This window comes from Ovis aries, chromosome 24 (assembly GCF_016772045.2).
Source record: "Ovis aries strain OAR_USU_Benz2616 breed Rambouillet chromosome 24, ARS-UI_Ramb_v3.0, whole genome shotgun sequence".
Classification (NCBI taxonomy): Eukaryota; Metazoa; Chordata; class Mammalia; order Artiodactyla; family Bovidae; genus Ovis; species Ovis aries.
Genome location: NC_056077.1, coordinates 37,142,681 through 37,168,052, shown reverse-complemented (window position 1 = coordinate 37,168,052; position 25,372 = coordinate 37,142,681). Strand labels below are relative to the sequence as shown.

Genomic DNA, 25,372 nt, shown 5'->3' with positions numbered 1-25,372 from the left:
CAAATCGAACGGTATTTCTTATAGGTCTATTCACATTGTTTCTTTCTTTTTGAGTAGTTTCTGTTTAGTAATTTTTTCCAGTATATTAATTTATTTTAATTGGAAGATAATTACTTTACAATATTATGAGATTTTTTTGTCATCCATCAACATGAATCAGTCACAAGTATACATGGGTCTCCCCATCCTGCAATCCCCTTCTCACCTCTCTCCACACCCTATCCCCCTGGGTTATCCCAGAGCACCAGCTTTGGTGCCCTGCTTCATGTATCAAACTTGCACTGGTCATCTGTTTTACATATGGTAATGTACATGTTTCAGTGCTATTCTCTCAAATCACCCCACTCTTGCCTTCTCCCACTGAGTCCAAAAGTCTGTTCTTTACATCTGTGTCTCTTTTGCTGCCGTGTATGTAGGATTGTTAGTACTTTCTTTCCAAATTCCATATATATGCATTAATATACAGTATTTTTTTCCTTTTTCTGATTTATTTCACTCTGTATAATAGGCTCCAGGTTCATCCACCTCATTAGAACTGACTCATAAGTGTTCATTTTTATAGTGAGTAATATTCCATTGTGTATATGTACCACAATTTCCATATCTATTCATGTGCTGAGGGACATTTAGGTTGCTTCCATGTCCTAGCTATTGTAAATAGTGCTGCCATGAACATTGGGGTACATGTGTCTCTTTCAGTTCTGGTTTTCTTGGGGTGTATGCCTACCAGTGGGCTTGCTGGGTCATATGGCAGTTCTATTCCCAGCTTTTTTAAGGAATCTCCACACTGTTCTTCATGTGGCTGGACTGGTTTGCATTCCCACCAACAGTGTAAGAGAGTTTCCTTTTCTCCAAACCCTCTCCAGCATTTATTGTTTGTAGACTTTTTGATAATGGCCATTCTGACTCATGTGAGATGATACCTCATTGTGGTTTTGATTTGCATTTCTCTAATAATGAGTGAGATAGCATATTCAAAAGCAGAGACATTACTTTGCCAACAAAGGTCCGTCTAGTCAAGGCTATGGTTTTCCAGTAGTCATGTACGGATGTGAGAGTTGAACTGTGAAGAAAGCTGAGCACCAAAGAATTGATGCCTTTGAACTGTAGTGTTGGAGAAGACTCTTGAGAGTCCCTTGGACTGCAAGGAGAACCAACCAGTCCATTCTAAAGGAGATCAATCCTGGGTGTTCTTTGGAAGTAATGATACTAAAGCTGAAACTCCAGTACTTTGGCCACCTCATGCGAAGAGTTGACTCATTGGAAAAGACTTTGATGCTGGGAGGGATTGGGGGCCAGAGAAGGGGACGACCGAGGATGAGATGGCTGGATGGCATCACCGACTCGATGGACATGACTTTGAGTGAACAGGGAGGCCTGGCATGCTGCAGTTCATGGGGTTGCAAAGAGTCGGACATGACTGAATGACTGAACTGAACTGAATAATGAGTGAAGTTGAACATCTTTTCATGTATTTATTAGTCATCTTTATATCTTCTTTGGAGAAGTGTCTGTTTAGGTCTTTTGCCCAGTTTTTGATTGGCTGTTCATTTTTCTGGTATCCAACTGCATGAGTTGCTTGTATATTTTGGAGATTAATTCTTTGTCAGTTGCTTCATTTGGTACTATTTTCTCCCAGTCTGAGGGCTATCTTTTCACCTTGCTTATAGTTTCCTTCATTGTGGGAAAGCTTTTAAGTCCCATTTGTTTATTTTTGTTTTTATTTCCATTACTCTGGGAGGTCGGTCCTAGAGCATCTTGCTGTGATTTATGTCAGAGAGTGTTCTGCCTTTGTTTTCCTCTATTTATAGTTTTTGGCCTTTCATCTATTTTGAGTTTATTTTTGTGTATGGTGTTAGAAGGTATTCTAGTTTCATTCTTTTACACATAGTTGACCAGTTTTCCCAGCACAACTTTTTGAAGAGACTGTCTTTTCTCCATTGTATATTTTTGCCTCCTTTGTCATAGATAAGGTGTCTTTGGTGCATGGATTTACCTCTGGACTTTCTATTTTGTTCCATTGATCTATATTGATTTCTGTCTTTGTGCCATTACCATTCTGTCTTGATGACTGTAGCTTTGTAGTATACTCTTCTCTGGTGGCTTAGACAGTAAAGAATCAGTCTACAATGCAGGAGACCTGGGTTCAATTCCTGTGTTGGGAAGATCCCCTGGAGAAGGAAATGGCAACCCATTCCAGTATTCTTGCCTGGAGAATCCCATGGACAGAGGTGCCTGGAGGACTATAGACCATGGGGTCACAAAAAGTCAGACAGGACTGAGCGGCTAACACTTTCACTTTCTTTCAGTATAGTCTGAATCCAGGAAGATTGATTCCTCCAGTTCCATTCTTTCTCAATATTGCTTTGAAAGCATTCCCTCTAAAATCAGGAACAAGACAAGGGTTCCCACTCTCACCACTACTATTCAATATAGTTTTGGAAGTTCTAGCCACAGCAATCAGAGATGAAAAAGAAATAAAAGGAATCCAGACTGAAAAAGAAGAAGTTAAACTCACAGTGTTTACAGATAACATCATCCTCTACATAGAAAACCCTAAAGATGCCATGAGAAAATTACTAGAGCTAATCAATGAATATAGTAATGTTTCAGGATATAAAATTAATACACAGAAATCCCTTGCATTCCTATATAATAACAATGAAAAAGCAGAAGGAGAAATTAAGGAAATAATCCCACACATCATTGCACCAAAAAGAACAAAATAGTTAGGAACAAATTTACCTGAAGAAACAAAAGACCTCTATACAGGAAACTATAAAACACTGATGAAAAGAAATCAGAGATGACTCAAATAGATGGAGAAATATGCCGTGTTCTTGGATTGAAAGAATTAATATAGTGAAAATGAGTATACTACCCAAAGCAATCTATAGATTCAATGCAATCCCTATCAAACTACCAATTATATTTTTCACAGAACTAAAACAAATAATTTCACAATTTGTATGGAAACACAAAAGACCCTGAATAGCCAAAGCAATCTTGAGAAAGAAGAATGAAGCTGGAGGAATCAACCTTCCTGTTTAATAATTTTTAATAGAAAAATTCAGATGGCCTCTTTCTTTTTGAGTTAGCTTCTGTACTTCATATCTTTTAAGGAATTTGTCTACTTCCTCTAAGTTATCTAATTTATTGGTGAACCTTGTTCCTGGTATTCTTTTAATGTCAACAGTAATCTCTCCTCTTTCATTGGGATGCTACATATTTGAGTTCTCTCTCTCTCTTTCGTCTGTCTAGCTTAAAAGGGCTTCCCTGATCGCTCAGTTGGTAAAGAATCCACCTACAATGCAGGAGACCCCGGTTCAATTCCTGGATTGGGAAGATCTGCTGGAGAAGAGATAGGCTACCCAATCCTGTATTCTTGGGTTACCCTTGTGGCTCAAGTGGTAAATAATACACCTGCAGTGCAGGAGACCTGGGATCGATCCCTGGGTTGGGAAGATCCCCTGGAGAAGGGAAAGATACACACTCTAATATTCTGGCCTGGAGAATTCCATGACCTGTAGTTCATGGTGTCAAAAAGAGTTTCACTTCACTAGCTTAAAAGTTCTTTTCAAAGAATTAGCTTTTGGTTTTATTGATCTTCTCTGTTGTTTTTATTCTCTGTATTTCATTACTTTCTGCTCTTGTCTTTATTAATTTCTTCTTCTAGATTTAGGTTGAGTTTGCTCTTCTTTTTTCAGTGAGTTAGGGTGGAAAGTTAGGTTCATGCCTTGAGGTCTTTGTTCTTTTTAACAGTAGATATTTATAGCCTTAAACTTTTCCATGAGCACTGTTTCTTCTACATCCCATTCATCTTGGTAAGTAATAGTTTCATTTTTATTTATTTCAAAGTAATTCCTGGTTGTATATTTGATATAGTATATAGCTCATTGTTTATTTAGGAGTGTATTGTTTAATTTCCATGTATTTGTGAGTTTCCCAATTTTGGTTATTGATTTTAAATTTAATTCCATTGTGGTTAAAAGATATGTACTGTCTTATCTCTATCTTGAATGGTTTTTTGCACAAATTGGTTAATTAGAGTAGCACACTATAGTGTGATTTATCCAAAGAAATTCTAATCCAATAGATAAAAAACTATGAAGTTAAGGAATATAATCCTGTTTTTTTGTTTTTTTTTGATCATTTCAAAAGGCCGACAAGACCACTGATTTCACTACTATAGTGATGGCCCCTGGACTTGGCCTTGCTCAGGCATTGGCTTGGAGATCTGAGCAAAGGTCATACAGGGAGTTATTCTGGTTGAGAAACCTGATATCTTTCTCTGAGAGATAGAGCAAATTATACTTGCTGCGTAAATTTTGAATTTTCACTGTGCTTTTCTGTTATCTCTTCTCTATAGTACTCTTTCCATTCCTTGTCCCAATCTTTGAAGTATTAAATATCACCATGTTTCCCAAAAGTGCTGTGGATTTTTTGACAAAATCTGTAAAAAGGATAAAAGAAAGTCGCCTCAAAGATAATCAAAAGGTAAAATCTGGTGGTGGTTACATGAGGGTATTCACTTTTTGAAAATTTGTTAACCTGTACACATATGATTTGTGAACTTCTCTGTATTTTTTAAAAGATATGTAGGGAAGTATAGATTTTAGAACTGGGGGGTTATTAACATATCATTGTGGAGGGATGAGAAAGGTGGAGATTGGGGAGGAAATAAGAAAATGGGCCAGAGAGTGATGTTTTAATAGTAGGCATGCACATTAGTATGTCATTGCATAAATATTGTTGAGATGAAAGCTTTACCACTTCCATTCCAAAGGATAAGAATTACTGTTTAAAAATGATTTTACTGATATTATAAATGCCCAAGATGTTATACTGGTAAAGAATCACTTTGATTCCAAGACTCCTATATTATAGATTGTGTAATGAAAAGCCCCATCAGGCAACTGGTAGAGTGAATTCTGTGTTAAATTGGAGCCCACTCCTAGTCTGGCATGGGCAGGGGTCTTCTCTGGGCCATGAGGCTGCAAGCTGGTTAACCCACCTTTACTTTCATGATGCCTGGAGGCCAGCACAAGCATGTCTGCAGGTCAGGGGGACTGAGGGTTTTGTACTCAAGATGTCACTGAAGACCGTATAGAGTTCTCAAAGGGTCAAGGCCTTGAAGATGCTTCTATATAAGCTGCCAAAGTACTTTGCAAATGTGAGGGGATTAATTTGTGTGGTAATTCATTAGGAATTGAAATTGGAAGAAAAAAGGATCGAAGTCATGGGTTTTCTCCTGAGCAAACAGGTGTGACAGGAGAGACAGCAGGCAACTCTTTGGCAAAGAAGCTGTTTCAAAAGCCAGAGAAACCAAAGATCAGAGAGAGTGAGGACCAGAAAGCACTGACATGATGGCGGGTTTCTCTCTGGGAAACGTCATGTTCTCCAAGGTCTGTAGGTGAATAGTAGTTCACTGAAGACTCAGGCAATACTAATCAGACTTCTGCTCTATAAGGGGCCATACTCTCAGGAAAGAGGTTAAATACTGCACTCCTGATTTGTCTATGACTTCACAAGTAACTTTCTTTCATAGAAATTTCTTTCTGCTTACAGCCACGTGTGGACTTTCTTCAGTTGATGATTAACTCTCAGAATTCCAAAGAAACAGACAACCATAAAGGTAACCAAGGAGAGCTTCAGAGGGGCCACAGTGGGGAGATGCAGAGGTAGGGGGCAGTTCTGAAAATGTGCAGGAAGTTTTCTAGGTAGATGGGAATTTCTGCCAAATTGAAGAATGACAGTTGTGCAGAAAGAAAGATTAGACTGTGGTACTTCCTGGAAGTTTGCAGGCACAACTTTGTTCAGAGATCGAAGGACAGTCAGTTATGATGTGGATTACTTACAGCTGAACCTCTGGGGAGCTTGGTTCCGATATCAGTTCTCAGGCTCCTCCAGACCCACCAAGTCAGAACCTCTGCCTGGAAATTTGCATCAAGGCTTCATCCCTGCATTCATTAGGGGGCACATTGCCCCATTGCTGATGACCTCAAGTTGGAACACTTTTAAACTTGTTTTCACCAGCTTACTCTACTGTAAAGTGTATTTTTTTCCCCTTTGTTATTAACACGTAACTTCTGGGAGAAGCCTTTGAGACTATAAACATTCTGTTCCTCTTCAAATTGTCACCCACTGGTTTTATCATTCATGGATAGTTTCTGACTGAAACTGTTATTACTATGATGATTACAACATGATGCCTTTCTTTTTTTTTCCTAAACCTGAGGCAGACTTTTTAAAAAATATAAATTTATTTTATTTTTAATATAAATTATTTATTTTAATTGGAGGCTAATTACTTTACAATATTGTATTGGTTTTGCCATACATCAACATGAGTCCGCCACGGGTATACACGTGTTCCCCATCCTGAACCCCCTCCCACCTCCCTCCCCATACCATCCCTCTGGGTCATCCCAGTGCACCAGCCCCAAGTATCCTGTATCATGCATCAAACCTGGACTGGCGATTCGTTTCATGTATGATATTATACATGTTTCAATGCCATTCTCCCAAATCATCCCACCCTCTCCCTCTCCCACAGAGTCCAAAAGACTGTTCTATACATCTGCGTCTCTTTTGCTGTCTCGCATACAGGGTTATCATTACCATCTTTATTTATTTTAATTGGAGGCTAATTACTTTACAGTATTGTATTGGTTTTGCAATACATCAACACATGATGCCCTTCAAAACCCATCATTCTTCTGTGTTTATGAACTGATATTCTTTCATAGGGAGAGCTCTCCATTCTCCCCCAATCATTTATTTATTTATATCAGGATAATCTCATGTATAACTAACTTACTCTCTCACATCACTCTTCAATTTGATTTTCAAATTGTCAGGTTTGTCCACTGGAGTCCTTTCAAGTGGGCTCCTATATATATTTTACTTTTTTTCTCCTTAAACATTTTTTAGGCTATTTTTTTAGCAGAAATTTAAAAAGCATAATTGAGTGAAGAATAGAGAGTTTACCAAAATACATTCTGCCCCCACCTACATATAGCCTTCCTCAATATCAGAATTCCATACTGGAGTGATACACTTGTTACAATCAATGAACCTACACTGATACATTATTATCACCCAAAGACAATACTTTCCACCTGGGTTCAATCTTGGTATTATACATTCTATGGCTTTTGATAAATGTATAATGATGTGTGTCCACCACTGTGGTATATAGAGTATCCTGTATCCTTTTCATTTATCATTTTCCAAGAACCTCACTTCCTAATGCAAGGCACTCCAGCTTTCTCTTGTATTTCCCTTGGAATAAGCCATTTCTTAAGAAGTTCTGGTTCTATTTAGTGAGAAATGGTATTTAGAACCCAAAATTTGGATTCTAGAAATGCTCATTGCTTCTAGGGTTTCTTTGCTTCCAGATCCTCTCAGTGGACAACTGTCAGAACATCAAATATTTTTACACTTATGTTAAATAAAAAAAGATTTCTGTATCTACCACAAATCACTGATATAAACATGCTCTCTCTCTGTCAAAAAGACCCTGGTGTGTGTTTTAATTCTATGACATGAATACTCCTATATGATTAATCTGAAGCTATAAATGGATTGATAACCATCTCACAAAATAATGAATTTTGTAAAATTAGTTCTTCAAAGCAGGGATAAACTGCATCCCATTCTCAATATGTCTATACCTGTTTATATGCCTACTTATATCTATCTTGGAGAAGGCAATGGCAACCCACTCCAGCACTCTTGCATGGGATTTTCCAGGGAGTGACTGAGTGACTTTCACTTTCATGCATCGGAGAAGGAAATGGCAACCCACTCCAGTGTTCTTGCCTGGAGAATCCAGGGATGGTGGAGCCTGGTGGGCTGCCATCTATGGGGTCGCACAGGGTTGGACATGACTGAAGCGACTTAGCAGCAATAGCAGCAGCATATCTATCTATTATTATCATCTAGTATTTTTCTAAGTACATGATTCAATACAACTTTCTGTGATGAAGGAAATATTGTGTATCTGTTCTGTTCAATATAGTAATCATTAGGCATAAGTGTCTGTTGAGGACTTGACATGTGACTAGTGCCACTGAAACCTGAATACTAAATTGTATTTAATTTTAATCAATTAAAATTTGAAGAATGATATATTAGCACAACTCTAAACTTTGAGTATTATGCGGTTTATGCTAACTGGAGAAAGAATTTGATGGTTGAATTTATTGATAATAGCATCACAGATATCATCACTAGGGAATTAGAACTTCGTAGATCTTTATTGCACTCATTTTGTATTGCTTTTATTGCTAATTGCTTGTTTGGGGGCAGGTACTATGTTGAGCTGAGTGCTCTAAGTAACAAAGATCCTACTTCAGTCCCATCAAATAGCTGAGAGGCTGAGCATGTTTGGTCTCTTGGGAGAAAATAAAAATGGGGACCAGTGTATAATCACAGGGCTGTTTGATAAGAATAAAGAAGAGCAGAAAGAGGGGGTGTATACTGAGAGGATGACCTTCAGGCTGGAATTGAATCAGCATTGCTAATTCTACTCCCTGGACCTAATTTTTCTATATTTCACACTGGCCTATGTCCTTATATGCACACATTCTTTCTTCTGCTATTTTAATGAAATGATTAGACTAGGATCATCACAACTCTTCAAGTTTTTTGTTGATTTCTATAGCTTCTATACATATCTCGATCCTCCCCTTGAAGACTTGTGCCCCAGGTCTTGTATTACCTGATGACTCTCAAGGACATAATTCATGCCTCTCAGGCTACATTGTGCACATACATCTCCACATCTCATGAACGTTCATGTGAGTTGTTTCCATAGTTCTAGGTTTTTGGTCTTTGAGACACTGAATTTGTATTAAACTTCTGGATCCTGCTCATGCTGCTGGTCCATGGACCACTCTTTGAGTAGCAAGAGTTTAACTGTAGCCCAATATTGTATGTACTCTTATGTTCCTGGAAACAAGTTTTGATAAAATATAATTTAATTTCCCTACCATGTAGCCTTAGTATTGTAAATCTCTCAAAAAAAAAAAAAACAAAAAAACAAAATCAAACTGTATCTTAAGTGGAATAATTTAAAATATTCTAGAAGGGAATGCTACTCCATTTTACTTGGAGCTATAGTTCTTTTACAGTTCTCTAAGGGACACATTGATAACACTAGATTTTAGACAGAAATGCCATCTCTTGAAATTACCCAGCTGTGTTGGTGGGGCTATGGTATTGCCAGGAACAGAGGGCCAAGAATAGTAGAGACTTGGGAAAAACTCAATTAGAACAGTTCTTGGCTTTTTCTTGGCTCTGTGAGGCAGACACAGAGTGGAAATCGCTGTTGATTCTGAATTACTTTTACATGATTCCCCTAGGGGTTTGGGAATTACACTGTTATGTCTCATCATCTAAACTGTGATTTTTACATTGCCGTGCTTTACCTAAAATGTCTTGACTTTCTTTTTAGCTCTCTCTGACCAAGAACTCATGGCCCAAAGTGTTATCTTTATTTTTGCCGGCTATGAGACCACTAGCAATACGCTTTCCTTCCTTTTGTATATTTTGGCCACTCACCCTGATGTCCAGCAGAAGCTGCAGGAGGAGATTGATGCGACTTTCCCCAATAAGGTGAGTGATAATACCCAGAGACGGGGAAGGTGAAGCCTTAGCATGATTGTCTTCTCTCTACTTCTTACGAGGTTTTTGCCCAAAGCATAAGCATCAAATCATTTACCTCCGTTCCCAGGTGGTGCAGTGGAAAAGAATCCGATCCTCCTGCCAGTGCAGGAAATGCAGGTTCAATACCTGCATTGGGAAGATCCCTTGGAGCAGGAAATGGCAACCCACTCCAGTATTCTTGCCTGGGAAATCCATGGACAGAGGAGCCTGGCAGGCTACAGTTCATGGGATTGCAAAGAGTTGGAGAAGACTAAGCAATTGAGCCCCACACATTTAGGAAGGATGTATAGCATACAAAACAAAGGGAGAAAACATAAGTACTTCATGCTACTCACAGCAATATAAGTATTTTGAAAAAAGTGTTAGTCCAGCGGTATCAGTTATCAGAATAATCCCAGCTAAAATTGACTGAACTTCAGTGGCGTCACTTGTTACTCTGGTGTCTGCATTTGTTGTTGTTCAGTTGCTAAGTCATTTTGGACTCTTTGTGACTCCATGGACTGCAGCACGCCAGGCCTCCCTGTTCCTCACTGTCTCCTAGAGTTTGCCCAAGTTTATGGTGTCTGCACAGTTACCTATTGATGTTGGCTAGACTTGCTGTGGTCTGTGCATTGGCTGATCTCAGCTGCCCTTAGCTAAGTGGTTGGATGGACTCAACTCCACACATGCTCCTCACGTGTCTCAATCTCCACATGTCTGTTTCTTGAGGCAGCTGTAGATGTCATGAGCAAGAGGCCTAATCCCATGGGTGACTTTCAGAACTCTGCTAGCATTACACTTAGTGAATATTCCACTGGTCAGGTTGAGCCGACTGACCAACCTGAGTCAGAATGGGAGGGCATCGCAGAGTTAATGGCGAAGGGAATGGACAGAGGAAACAGTGGAGAATTGGGACCATTAATTTAGTCTGTTGCCCAGTGTAAACTTTAGACTAGGTGAAGCCTGCTATGCAAGAAAGGATATATGGTAGGAAACAGAGGACACGAGTATGAGACCTGACTGGTTTTGGACAAGTCTTATGACCTTTCAGAATCCTAGGTCCTTCAAATACTTTGTAGGGCCTGCAAAATTAGAGATGATATTTATTCTCTGGTAAACCCCATACTGGGATTCTCTTGAGAACAAGAAGATTGAATGGTCACTAACAGACTGAGGTTGCCTATGGCGTTACATTCTCTCCTTTTTATAAGAATACTTACAATAACACACTGGCTAATAACACTAGTACTTCTTACTATATATGTCTGTTCTAAATACTTTCTATTTATGAATGTGTTTAATTTTTGAGAAATTATTAGTCAGGAGAGGTAGGTTATTCCTCGGTAATGGACAAGCCCTGGAATCTCAGGAGCTTTCATAGCAAAGGTTTACTTCAATCTATGTCTACAGATTCAACATGGATTATTAGTGGAGGATGGAGTGGACAGCTCTGCTTCACAGAGTTGTGAAGGAAAACCGACTCAGAGCTTCCACCATCTTGTAGCTGCCTTATCTGGAACATGAGAGCTTGTTGTCATCTGTGGAATATGGAACTCGAGAGTTGCTTTCCAGGGTTCAGATGATTTGTCTCTGAACTGACATAATCACCTCACAGCCTGTTGGCTGATTTGGCCTTAACTTCAAGTGGGATGGGGAAAATGGGGCCGACATGGATGCTGGGTGAGCAGTGAGTGTCTCTGCCACACAGCCCTCTGGAGGGTCAGCTCCATCTGTCTCCATGTAACATATGAGAAACCTGAGCTACGGGGAGATGAAATACTTCCAGGCACTAGTCGTGTGCGTGGTGCTGATCTAGTCAAGCTGTGATCCGGGGTGTTGGCTCCTGAGGCACTCTTACCCTCTACAGTGTTTCCCCTTAACTATAACCCCACGTGACAGCCACGCATCACCCCCAGTGGTCTCAGATCTCAGCCCAAACTGGAGTTCTTTGTGGTGTGTGGAGAGCTGGCCCCTGGGGCTGGAGTGGCTTGTTGAGACCTTCAGACCTCAGGGTCGCACCCACAGGGACAACAGGAGACTCTTCTAGCAGCAGAGGGCGGGGTTCTGATCCTCTTGTAACTTCCCTGCATCTGAAATTGTGTTCTCATTCATTTGCGGATTTGATTTAGAAAGGAACTCGTTTCTCCCAAAGTTACTTGTAGAGTTTTCATATATTGTTTCTGGACTGTACATGTATAATGAAGAGAATGAGCAGTCAAGAGTATTCATCTAAGGACCTTCATGTTGAATAGGGTATTTGCTCTGTTACACGTCTTTGTACAGAAGTATGGCCTCATTTTAAAAAGAAACGGTGACTTGGCCTTTTTCACTTAAGAGTAAGGGTGCTAGTCTGTTGGTCATGTTTGTTCTCATGAGAGAGAACATACACTCCCTGATAACCTCTGGTGTTTCACACTGTTTAGACGATTGTCCCAATTTTCTTCTTCTGTCATGACTACTGTACAGTCAACGGGCATTGAGAGGTCAAAGGACATGACAGGAATGTCTATAAATACTAAGGTCCTTGACCAATTTAAATTATTCCCTGGAGCTCCTAACATTTCAATAGGACTATATAGATGGTGTTGAAGGGTGATCCAAATTCTTAATTTATCAAAATCTGTATTTCTCTTCCCAGGCACCTCCGACCTACGATGTCCTGGCACAGATGGAGTATCTTGACATGGTGGTGAATGAGACTCTCAGAATGTTTCCAATTGCTGTTAGACTTGATAGGCTCTGTAAGAAGGATGTGGAAATCCACGGGGTGTCCATTCCCAAAGGGACAGCGGTGACGGTGCCAATCTTTGTGCTTCACAGAGACCCACAGCTCTGGCCAGAGCCTGAGGAGTTTCGTCCTGAAAGGTACAAGACCCCAGGGAAGGGGACCCTCCTGATCCAGTTGCTCAGAGTGTATTCTGACGACTCTCATTATGGGTGACAAATATGTTACTCTACAATCATTTTATTTTACATCTTTTTACTGTTAAATGTATTTTTTGTTCCAAGAATGATATTATTTGATTAAAAACTTTACCAACTATAAACAAAAAAAAAAGAGAGAGAGAGAAATTTAGTTGTTCATTTCTAAAACCTTAAGCTTTGTTGTTGTTTAGTCACTAAGTCATTTCCAACTCTGTGACCTCATGAACTGTAGCCCACCAGTCTCCTCTGTCCATGGGATTTCCCAGGCAAGGAGACTGGAGTGGGTTGCTATTTTCTTCTCCAGGGGATATTCCCGACCTGGGTATCGAACCCACATCTCCTGCATTGGCAGGTGGATACTTGATCACTGAGCCACTAGGGAAGCCCCATACCTTAAGATAGGCCTCATTAATAGTGCAATGAAAGTCCTGAGGATATTTTTCTATGCATATACAGATTGTTAAAGCTTAGAATGGCATTACATATAGTGTGATTTTTTTCAGTTGCTTACTATATTTAACAGTAAACTATAAATGGCATTCTGTGTTTTTAAAATACATATATGTATATAATTGTTGCATCTGCTATAATTTATTTAACAGCTATATTACTTTAGGTATATGTTTTTTTTTCTTAAGTCTTTCTGTCTGTTCTCCTTAGCTCTTTGAATTCATCACTAACATTCCCACATTTTCATTTCTTTAAACATTGGCTGCTGTTTCCTCCATTATTATTTTGGGACTGTAGGCTGAAGACCTAGTGGTCTCATCCCAGGTGGTTCCAGCAGCCTCAGTGAGGATGGAAGAGACATAGGTGGCCTGGTTCTGTCTGTGGCTGTAGACCTGGGCCAGCTCCCTTTTGCTTCCATGTTTTTTGACCTTCCAAAGAGAAGTCCTCTGCTCTCTAGACATCTAGACAGCCCTGTTGGAGAGGTTAAGCATCGTCTTCTGGGAATTCAGAGCCAGGTTCTGGTTTGGACACAGATTGGATCTGAAAATGGATGATGCTCTCCCGTTTATTTTGTGGTGAACAAAATTTGGATTGAACATTTTAGGGCACTGTCTGGAATCTAGACTTTTATGAGCTCCTGACTATAAGTCCCTGATGGCAGGGACTGTGTCTCGTTCACCCATTTGTCCCTAATACTAGCATAACCTATACACTTAGCATTGTTGAAAGAAGAGTCAGAGTCCACCAAGTCCTCTGCTCTGGACCAGGGAACCTCTGTGTCTCCCTCAAGCTCAGCAACTTCAGCTTCCCCTCCTGCAGTATCAGGAACATAAAACAAGAGACAACTCACTGTACTTCTGTTTGATTCACTCAGCCGTCAAGCAGAGAGTTAGTGCTCACCTGTGTGTGTCAGGGTCTGGGCCAGGAAGTGAGAAATCCAAATGTTAAAGCCGATTATAAAGAGTTTTTGACATATACACAGTATAGTTTATAGTTGCAGGTTATATGAATTGTTTTTATTTATTTTTAACTTTTTAAAATTTTTTATTTTTACTTTATTTTACTTTACAATACTGTATTGGTTTCCCAATCCTGAATCTCCCTCCCACCTCCCACCCTATATCATCTCTCTGGATTATCCCCATGCACCAGCCCCCAAGCATCCTGTATCCTGTATCGAACATAGACTGGCACTTCGTTTCTTACATGATAGTATACATGTTTCAATGCCATTCTCCCAAATCATCCCACCCTCTCCCTCTCCCTCAGAGTCTAAAAGTCCGTTCTATACATCTGTGTCTCTTTTGCTGTCTCGCATACAGGGTCATCATTACCATCTTTCTAAAATCCGTATATATGTGTCGGTATACTGTATTGGTGTTTTTCTTTCTGGCTTACTTCACTATGTATAATCGGCTCCAGTTTCATCCATCTCATTAGAACTGATTCAAATGTATTCTTTTTTCTGGCTGAGTAATACTCCATTGTGTATATGTACCACAGCTTTCTTATCCATTCATCTGCTGATGGACATCTAGGTTGTTTCCATGTCCTGGCATTATAAACAGTGCTGCAATGAACATTGGGGTACATATGTCTCTTTCAATTCTGGTTTCCTCGGTGTGTATGCCCAGCAGAGGGATTGCTGGATCATAAGGCAGTTCTACTTGCAATTTTTTAAGGAATCTCCACACTGTTCTCCATAGTGGCTGTACTAGTTTGCATTCCCACCAACAGTGTAAGAGGGTTCCCTTTTCTCCACATCCTCTCCAGCATTTATTGCTTGTAGACTTTTGGATCGCAGCCATTCTGACTAGTGTGAAATGGTACCTCATTGTGGTCTTGATTTGCATTTCTCTGATAATGAGTGATGTTGAGCATCTTTTCATGTGTTTGTTAGCCATCCGTATGTCTCCTTTGGAGAAATGCCTATTTAGTTCTTTGGCCCATTTTTTGATTGGGTCGTTTATTTTTCTGGAGTTGAGCTGCATAAGTTGCTCGTATATTTTTGAGATTAGTTATTTGTCAGTTGCTTCATTTGCTATTGTTTTCTCCCATTCAGAAGGCTGTCTTTTCACCTTACTTATAGTTTCCTTTGTTGTGCAGAAGCTTTTAATTTCAATTAGATCCCATTTGTTTATTTTTGCTTTTATTTCCAGTATTCTGGGAGGTGGATCATAGAGGATCCTGCTGTGATTTATGTCTGAGAGTGTTTTGCCGATGTTCTCCTCTAGGAGTTTTATAGTTTCTGGTCTTACGTTTAGATCTTTAATCCATTTTGAGTTTATTTTTGTGTATGGTGTTAGAAAGTGATCTAGTTTCATTCTTTTACAAGTGGTTGACCAGTTTTCCCAGCACCACTTGCTAAAGAGATTGTCTTTACTCCATTGTATATTCTTGCCTCCTTTGTCGAAGATAAAGTGTCCATAGGTGTGTGGATTTATCTCTGGGCTTTCTATTTTGTTCCATTGATCTATGTCTGTCTTTGTGCCAGTACCATACTGTCTTAATGACTGTGGCTTTGTAGTACAGCCGGAAGTCAGGCAAGTTGATTCTTCCAGTTCCATTCTTCTTTCTCAAGATTGTTTTGGCTATTTGAGGTTTTTTGTATTTCCATATGAATCTTGAAATTATTTGTTCAAGTTCTGTGAAAAATACCGCTGGTAGCTTGATAGGGATTGCATTGAATCTGTAGATTGCTTTGGGTAGTATACTCATTTTCACTATATTGATTCTTCCAATCCATGAACATGGTATATTTCTCCATCTATTAGTGTCCTCTTTGATTTCTTTCATCAGTGTTTTATAGTTTTTGATATATAGGTCTTTAGTTTCTTTAGGTAGGTATAATCCTAAATATTTTATTCTTTTCGTTGCAATGGTGAATGGGATTGTTTCCTTAATTGAATTGTTTTTAATGTATCAGTGTGTGTCCATTCCCTGCTCAACAGCCTTCCACCCAGGTCTGCAGCACTCAGATGCTGCCCTGTGACTAATTTCCCATGTAGACACAGTCACATTGTCTGTATTCTTCCAGAATATTTTCCATAATAGTACTGTTTAAAATATACACAACCATAATGCCATTATCACTTCTCCAAATACAAATTTGAGGAGTCAAATTTGAATAAAGCAGAGGTCTAGCCATCATGGACTTTATCGGTTTGTGGAACAGATAGACAAAAAAATCAGTGATTGTGCCAGAGTATAGTAGAGTCATATGCCCTCATGAATCTACTGACCTCAGCAACCTCTGTGTGTGGGAGAAAGAGACATACCCACACAAGAGGAAGCAAAGGGAAAACAACAGAAAACTAACAATTTAAATATTCAAAGATGTTTCTGCTGCTTCCTTCATCTCTGAGCACGTGACCAATATAAGTGTTCGTGGAGGCAGGAACCCACTCTTCCTGCAGTCAGTCTCATTTCCTAACTGCCTTTCAGAGCGTGAGCATCTCACCACCCTAAATGTAAATTTCATATTTAAAGATACATTTTCTTTAAACAGCCTTCATCTTATTTTCTCACCCAGACTGAAAGCTCCTGTAGGATGCGGGGAATGGGAAGGCTTTGGGGCTTACCTTTCTCACAGCAAAATCACCACAGCAGGATTCAGTCACCCACCCACAGGAGTCTCCCTTATGCTACTGGTTGAGGGTTTAAATTAAAACTTCAGACCTGAAGCTTTTGTGATTTTTCTGTTTCATTCACTTGTTTCATCTACTGTTGTGGATTCAGGTTCAGTAAGAAGAACAAGGACAGCATAAATCCTTATGTATACCTGCCTTTTGGAACTGGACCCCGAAATTGCATTGGCATGAGGTTTGCCATCATGAATATGAAACTTGCTATTGTCAGAGTCCTGCAGAACTTCTCCTTCAAACCTTGTAAAGAAACACAGGTTAGCAGTTAACTATCTGCATAAATAATGTTTTATTGGGAATTTTTAAACCAAGATGTATTTCTCTGTGTTTATAAGATTGTATCTACAAGACTTATCCCTGCAGGGCTAAGTCTGTGGCTTCATAAAGACCCAACTATAAAGGTCATCTAGAGTCAAGGCAGTTAGCATGACATGACTATACAAAGTTAGTGAACTTGAGCAACTTTTAAAATTTGGTTTCATGTCCACTAGAAGGAAGGAAAATGTACAAAGTCGTGAGAGCAGTGATGACATGTCATGACTTTTCAGTGATGACCTTCTCCACGGGAACTTAGAGAAACTCTTCTGACAGTGACTCTCAGCCACTATTTGTATAAAGAAATTACTAGGGAGCATTATCCCAGTGCTGAGGTCATCTCAGACTCTCTAAAATAATTCCCCCATAGTGTAGTGTCGAGGGCACCCCCACTGATCCTTCTGTGCAGCCACAGTGATCCCTGAATGAAAGCATTTCTGCCGGATGGGAAGGGCTCCCACAGCCTCTCACCTGCCAGGGATCCTGCTGCCATCCAGCTGAGCTCCCTTTGCATTCTCAGAATGACTGTATGTCCTTCCTGTCTACCCTTCCCATCTACAGTCCATCCTACCCGCTTTGAGTTCCAGTTCAGTCCTGAGCGCCTCCATGCAGCCTGCCCATCCAGGCCAGAGCCCACTCTCCCCTCTGCTGTGTTTACAGGTACCACAGGCTGGCATCATGTGTCCTACCACCTAACTATACTTTGTCCCTGAACCAGCCAGTTTGGTTCCTGTTTCCTTTGTACCTAAGAAGGTCTTTAACTCTGTCCCCTCATTTTATTCCTTCCATAAACGCCCAGTGGTGCCTTGATGTTATCAGGCAACTGTTTTCTCTGAGGAGCACACAGAACAGTTGGCATTGATTCATCTCAAGCATGGCCCTAAAATAATGTTTATTTCTAGGAGTCATACATTTAATAAGCAGCTGCTCCCTTTGAGTAGCTTTCTCAGGAAAGAGGATAAAGATGTTTCCATTTTACTTGCAGGCATTTTTGTGGGTGTCCTGTAAATGTGTACACACATGGGACTCAGCCCTGAGAGAAAGGGGGCCTCAGGCACCCCTGGGAAGGGCAGATGCCCCCTGCAAGCTCCACCCAGTACCCCATTGGCTGGGGCTTCTCCCTCCACAGCTCCTTGCTTGTCCTTCAGTCAACTGAGGTTAGAAGGTCACTCTGTTGGTTCCCCCAACCCAGAAGCAGTGACTGGGTGAGAACAGGGCTAAAAATCTCAGACAAACCACTGTAGGTCTTCAGAAATTCACCATTTGCCCTGCACTTGGAACCAGGGGATGTTTAAAAAAACAGGCAAAATGCTTCATAGGCATAGTGCTCAATTGATATTTTGTGCAGTTTTTGCTTTCACTATCCAGCCTTGACATAACTTACAGAGTAAATATAGAGAATCAAAGATAAAGAGGGGAAACTGGGTGACAGTGATTGAAAGGTACAAACTTCTGGTTATAGATAAATAAGTATTAGAACTATTGTGTAAAACATGATGATTATAGTTGACATTTTTATATAGTAGAAGAGAGTAGATCCTAAAAGTTCTCATGAGAGGAAAACAGTATTTTTTCTTTTTCTATCTCTTATGAGTTGATGGATGTTAATTACACTTATTGTGGTAGTAATTTCACATATATGTAAGTCAAATGTTTATACTGTTGATCATTTATATCTCAGTAAGAGAGGAATTAAAACAATTTTTTAAGGTGAATAGTAAGGGAATACTAGAAATGACTTTAGGAGAAGACAATGGCACCCCACTCCAGTACTCTTGCCTGGAAAATCCTATGGACGGAGGAGCTTGGTAGGCTGCAGTCCATGGGGTCGCTAAGAGTCGGACACGACTGAGAGACTTCACTTGAACCTTTCACTTTCATGCACTGGAGAAGAAAATGGCAACCCACTCCAGTGTTCTTGCCTGGAGAATCCCAGGGACAGGGGGAGTCTGGTGGGCTGTCATCTATGGGGTTGCACAGAGTCGGACATGACTGAAGTGACCTAGCAGTAGCAGAAATGACTTTATGCCCATGAATTTTATATCAAGTTAAATAGACCAATTTTCTGAAAGTCATAAAGTGTTAAAGTTTAATCAAGGAAACATTGACAGCCTGTCTGTCCCTATAGCTATTAAACACATTGAATTTCAGTTTAAAAAAATCAGAGATACACGATGTATAGCTTGTATATTGTTGTAAAGCATTGTTGTCTGAAATGCGTCTTGTCTACTTTGCTTCTGTTGTTGGCGGTGCTTCATTCATTGGTTCTCTTAACTGTTGCAGATCCCCTTGAAGATAAACAGTCAAGGACTGATAAGACCAGAAAAACCCATTTTTCTGAAGGTTGTGCTCAGAGATGAGACCATAAGTGGAGCCTGACTTCTCTTAAGGACCTGGGCTTTGTTCTTCAAGGAACTGTGTCCCACAATTTCAGGGGACTTGATTTACTTTGTGATAAAACTCAGAAATAAAGATGGGCTTCATCTATCGTACTTGCTGGATGACTAGAGTATCCACACATTCGTTTAGCTTTCTCAGTGTCTGTGTGGTGTTATATATTCTGTAATATGAAAGAGGTGACTGATGAGGGCCAGATACGTACACTCAGCTTATCTGATTCTCAAAGGACCATCTCCACCCACCCCCAGTTAGTAACATCTACTCCTTGAGAGCAATGATCAAGAAAGAAAGTGTCTCAACAGTTTTATCAGCAAATTAATGAAAACAAGAATTATTGTGGTGACTAAAGTTCTGATGTATTTTAATAAATCACAGGTTTATTTTATATATTTCAAACTAAATATTCTATTGAGGAACTCTGTAAACCTCTCTTTACAAAAGTATTATCTGATACCATCCTGCACTTTAGGGTAATATGTACATCTAAATCAGGGATAAGAAAATAAAAATAAAAAAATAAATCAGGGATAAGCAGTGACTAAACACTTGGCCATCACATATCCTGGTGGGTGGGGCCTTTTCCAAAACTGCTGTTTGTTATATTACATAGGTGAGAATTAATCCACAGTGTTTTGCCCATTTCTTAGAAAGTATGAAAGTGAAAGTCGCTCAGTCATATCCCACTCTTGTGACCCATGGACTATACAGTTCATGGAATTCTCCAGGCCAGAACACTGGAGTGGGTAGCCTTTCCCTTCTCTAGGGGATCTTCCCAAGCCTGGGATCAATCCCAGGTCTCCTGCATTGTAGATGGAATCTTAACCAGTTGAGCCATAAGGAAGCCCAAGCATACTGGATTGGGTAGCCTATCTGTTCTCCAGCGGATCTTCCGGACTCAGGAATTGAACTGGGTTTCCCTCATAGCTCAGTCGGTAAAGAATCTGCCTGCAATGCAGGAGACCTGGGTTGAATTCCTGGGCTGGGAAGATCCCCTGGAGAAGGAAAATGGCAACCCACTCTAGTATTCTCGCCTGGAAAATCCCATGGACAGAGGAGCCTGGCAGGCTACAGACCATGGGATCGCAAGATTCGGACATGACTCAGTGACTAAACTACCATCTCCTGCATTGCAGGTGGATTCTCTACCAACTGAGCTATCTTTCATGGTTTAAATCTACTTTTTTGGGGTACATATTTTATATAACAACAGACACACATATAATTATGTTATTAGTTTTGATTAAAATTTTTCATCTCATCTCCCCTGATATTTCTTGAAGGCAGGAAACAGGTTTTCTTGAAGTGTCTTTGTATTCCACCCTCAATTCCCAAATGTCTTAACATACTGAACGTGGAATAAAAGATGGTTGATTGGTCAGTTGATTGGGGAGAAAGGCTACAACCAATGGTCAGTTTCAGTAGATATCAGAAGCTGCACACAGCCCTTCCTTTCCCTTTTCTGCCCCTCCCATCCACAACCCCTTCCTTGCTAGGGATTTCCTGGATAGTCCAGTCCTAAAGCCACTGGGGGCACACAGAAGGCTGACAGCCTTACCCTTCAGGGTGTGGGCAGGGAAGGGGGGCTCAGTGGTTCCAAGTTGGAGATTAAGGAGGGACGGTGTCCACAGAACAGCAGCCCAGCCTGGGTATGGGTGTCCAGGCAAGGAGCAAAGAGTGTCTGCTCAGGTGGGTGGCCTGGCCAGGGCATCCAGAGCCTAAACAGGGTGTGGAGAACCATGGAGGGTGAGGGGTATATCAGGAGTGGAAAAAGGCTGAGTGGCAGTAGCTACACAAAGGGAGATTTATTAAGCAAGTAAACATATTATGGATAATGGAAGACACGTTTTTCCCCTGTTAGAGAAGGGAGTCCCTGGTCCAGGAAAGGGGAAACTAGAAGAAACCCCATGGAGTCAAAGATTGGAACTGCATGTATCAGTGAACATCCAGCTTTACTTTGTAGACATATGACAGCTAGTTAGTTGGATGATACACTACAGGTAGATAGCTGACATAGATAGATAGATGATAGATTTAGATAGGTAACATGTGCCTGTGTGGTGGGTGGGGAATCTGCAGCGGGAGTCCTACTTAGGGCTCCAAGCTCATACAGCTGGATAGACCCCCTGCCCCAATTAGAATCCATGAAATAATGTCTTGAACATTTGAACTCAGTGGCTCTTCACATAATAAGTGGAAAAGGAGACATTTAAACATAATTAGAAGGAAAAAGGTAAAGATTCAGAGTTAGCAAACTCCCAGCCTTTTATTTATTTTTCAACAACAACTTGAACTCATGCCTCCTCTTGGTAAAAAACAACACAGTCCATAACTTGTGGTTTTTCTATTATGTTTGCCCTTTTTGGCGACTACTTGAACTCATATGAGCTCATTTGAGTGAACATTTCTAGAGAGTTTGCTGAGGGTCAGGTGTGTGATGGGCAAGGTCACATGTTTTCTTTTCCCAGTGACACCAGGACTCTGATAGCAGGTTCAGGCCCCAAGACCCTCAGGTCATGGATCAGGGTCTGGTCTGATCCAGGCTCCTATAGGAAGGGAAAGACATTATTATTTTATTTGTTTATTTTAATTGGAGGCTAATTACTTTTACAATATTGTATTGGTTTTTGCTACTACATGAATGAGTGACATGAATCAGCCATGGGTGTACATGTATTCCACATCCTGAACCCCTCTCCCACCTGCTTCCCCATCCCATCCCTCAGGGTCATCCCAGTGCACCAGCCCTGAGCATCCTGCCTCATGCATTGAATGTGGACTGGCGATCTATTTCACATATGTTAATATACATGTTTCAATGCTATTCTTTCAAATCATCCCACCCTGCCTTCTCCCAGAGTCCAACAGTTTGTTCTTTACCTCTGTGTCTCTTTTGCTATCTTGCATATAGGGTCATCATTACCATCTTTCTAAATTCCATATATATGCATTAGTATACTGTATTTGGTGTTTTTCTTTCTGGCTTACTTCACTCTGTATAATAGGCTCCAGTTTCATCCACCTCATTAGAACTGATTCAAATACATTCTTTTTGATAGCTGAGTAATATTCCATTCTGTATAAGGAATGGAATATACAGCTTTCTTATCCATTCGTCTGTTGATGGGCATCTAGGTTGCTTCCATGTCCGGCTATTGTAAACAGTGCTGTGATGAACATTGGGGTACACGTGTCTCTTTCAATTCTGGTTTCCTCGGTGTCTATGCCCAGCAGTGGGATTACTGGGTCATATGGCGGTTCTATTCCAGTTTTTTAAAGAATCTCCATACTGTTCTGTGGCTCTACTAGTTTGCATTCCCACCAACAGCGTAAGAGGGTTCCCTTTTCTTTGCATCCTCTCCAGCATTTATTGTTTCTAGACTTTGTGATAGTAGACATTCTGACTAGCGTGAATTGGTACCTCATTGTGGTTTTGATATGAATTTCTCTGATAATAAGTGATATTGAGTAGCTTTTCATGTGTTTGTTAGCCATCTGTATGTCTTCTTTGGAGAAATGTCTGTTTAGGTCTTTGGCCCATTTTTCGATTGGATTGTTTATTTTTCTGGAATTGAGCTGCACAAGCTGCTTGTATATTTTTGAGATTAATTCTTTGTCAGTTGCTTCATTTGCTATTGTTTCCTCCCATTCTGGGAGAAGGCAATGGCAACCCACTCCAGCACTCTTGCTGGCAAACCCCATGGATGGAGGAGCCTGGTAGGCTGCAGTCCATGGAGTCGCTAAGAGTCAGACACGACTGAGTGACTTCACTTTCACTTTTCACTTTCATGCATTGGAAAAGGAAGTGGCAACCCACTCCAGTGTTCTTGCCTGGAGAATCCCAGGGACAGGGGAGCCTAGTGGGCTGCCATCTAGGGGTCGCACAGAGTCGGACACGACTGAAGTGACTTAGCAGCAGCAGCAGCTTCCCATTCTGAAGGCTATCTTTCACCTTGCTTATAGCTTCCTTCATTGTGCAAAAGCTTTAAAGTTTAAGTACGTCCCATTTGTTTATTTTTGCTTTTATTAAAATTACTCTGGGAGATGGGTCATAGAGGATCCTGCTGTAATTTATGTCAGAGAGTGTTTTGCCTACGTTTTCCTCTAGGAGTTTTATAGTTTTGGGTCTTACATTTAGATCTTTAATCTATTTTGAGTTTATTTTTGTGTATGGTGTTAGAAAATGTTCTAGTTTCATTCTTTTACAAGTGGTTGACCAGCTTTCCCAGCACCACTTGTTAAAGAGATTATCTTTTCTCCCTTGTATATTCTTGCCTCCTTTGTCAAAGATAAGGTGTCCATAGGTGCATGGATTTATCTCTGGGCTTTCTATTTTGTTCCATTGATCTATTTTTCTGACTTTGTGCCAGTACCATACTGTTTTGATAACTGTAGCTTTGTAGTATAGTCTGAAGTCAGGCAGGTTGATTCCTCCAGTTCCATTCTTCTTTCTCAAGATTGCTTTGTCTATTCGAGATTTTCTGTATTTCCATACAAATTGTGAAATTATTTATTCTAGTTCTCTGAAAATACTGTTGGTAGCTTGATAGGGATTGCCTTGAATCTATAGATTGCTGTGGGTAGTATACTCATTTTCACTATATTGATTCTTTTTTTAAAATATAAATTTATTTATTTTAATTGGAGGTTAATTATAATTTTTTCCTTTTTTTTAATATAAATTTATTTATTTTAATTGGAGGTTAATTACTTTACAATATTGTACTGGTTTTGCCATACATCAACATGAATCCACCACAGGTATACACGTGTTCCCCATCCTGAAACCCCTCTCTCCTCCCTCCCCACACCATCCCTCTGGGTTGTCTCAGTGCACCAGCCCCAAGCATCCAGTATCATGCATTGAACCTGGACTGGCGATTCATTTCGTATATGATATTATACATGTTTCAATGCCATTCTCCCAAATCATCCCACCCTCTCCCTCTCCCTCAGAGTCCAAAAGATTGTTCTATACATCTGTGTCTCTTTTGCTGTCTCATATACAGGGTTATTGTTCCCATCTTTCTAAATTCCATATATATGCATTAGTATACTGTATTGGTGTTTTTCTTTCTGGCTTACTTCAGTCTGTATAATAGGCTCCAGTTTCATCCACCTCATTAGAACTGATTCAAATGTATCCTTTTTAATAGCTGAGTAATACTCCATTGTGTATATGTACCACAGCTTTCTTATCCATTCATCTGCTGATGGATATCTAGGTTGCTGCCATGTCCTGGCTATTGTAAACAGTGCTATGATGAACATTGGGGTACACGTGTCTCTTTCAATTCTGATTTCCTTGGTGTGTATGCCCAGCAGTGGGACTGCTGGGTCATAAGGCAGTTCTTGTATTTGGGTTTTTTTGATCCATGAACGTGGTATATTTTTCCATCTATTTGTGCCATCTTTGATTTCTTTCATCAGTGTTTTATAGTTTTCTATATATATGTCTTTTGTTTATTTTGGTAGATTTATTCCTAAGTATTTTATTCTTTTTGTTGCAATGGTTAATGGAATTGTTTTCTTGATTTCTCTTTCTGTTCTCTCATTGTTAGTGTATAGGAATGCAAGGGATTTCTCTGTGTTAATTTTATATCCTGCAACTTTACTATATTCATTGATTAGCTCTAGTAATTTTCTGGTGGAGTCTTTAGGGTTATCTATGTAGAGGATCATGTCATCTGCAGAGTTTTACTTCTTCTTTTCCAATCTGGATTCCTTTTTATTTCTTTTTCTTCGCTGACTGCTGTGACTAAAACTTCCTAAACTATGTTGAATAGTAATGGTGAGAGTAGGCACCTTTGTCTTGTTCCTGATTTTAGGAGAAATGCTTTTAATTTTTCACCATTGAGGATAATGTTTGCTGTTCGTTTATCATATATGGCCTTTATTATGTTGAGGTATGTTCCTTCTATGCCTGCTTTCTGGAGGTTTTTTTTTTTTATCACAAGTGGATATTGAATTTTGTCAAAGGCTTTCTCTGC

The 25,372-nt window shown here is 40.0% G+C and overlaps 1 protein-coding gene across 1 annotated transcript in view; it reads left to right on the top strand.

Moving 5' to 3' along the window:
* The window catches only part of CYP3A24 (cytochrome P450 CYP3A24), a 45,306-nt gene extending 25,887 nt beyond the window's left edge, over positions 1-19,419 (top strand). The window contains 6 exon segments of the mRNA NM_001129904.1: positions 4,370-4,497; positions 5,569-5,635; positions 9,461-9,621; positions 12,290-12,516; positions 16,765-16,927; positions 19,269-19,419. Coding sequence (NP_001123376.1) covers positions 4,370-4,497; positions 5,569-5,635; positions 9,461-9,621; positions 12,290-12,516; positions 16,765-16,927; positions 19,269-19,364 — 842 coding nt within the window. The 3' untranslated portion in view covers positions 19,365-19,419.
* Positions 19,420-25,372: the final 5,953 nt, after the last annotated feature.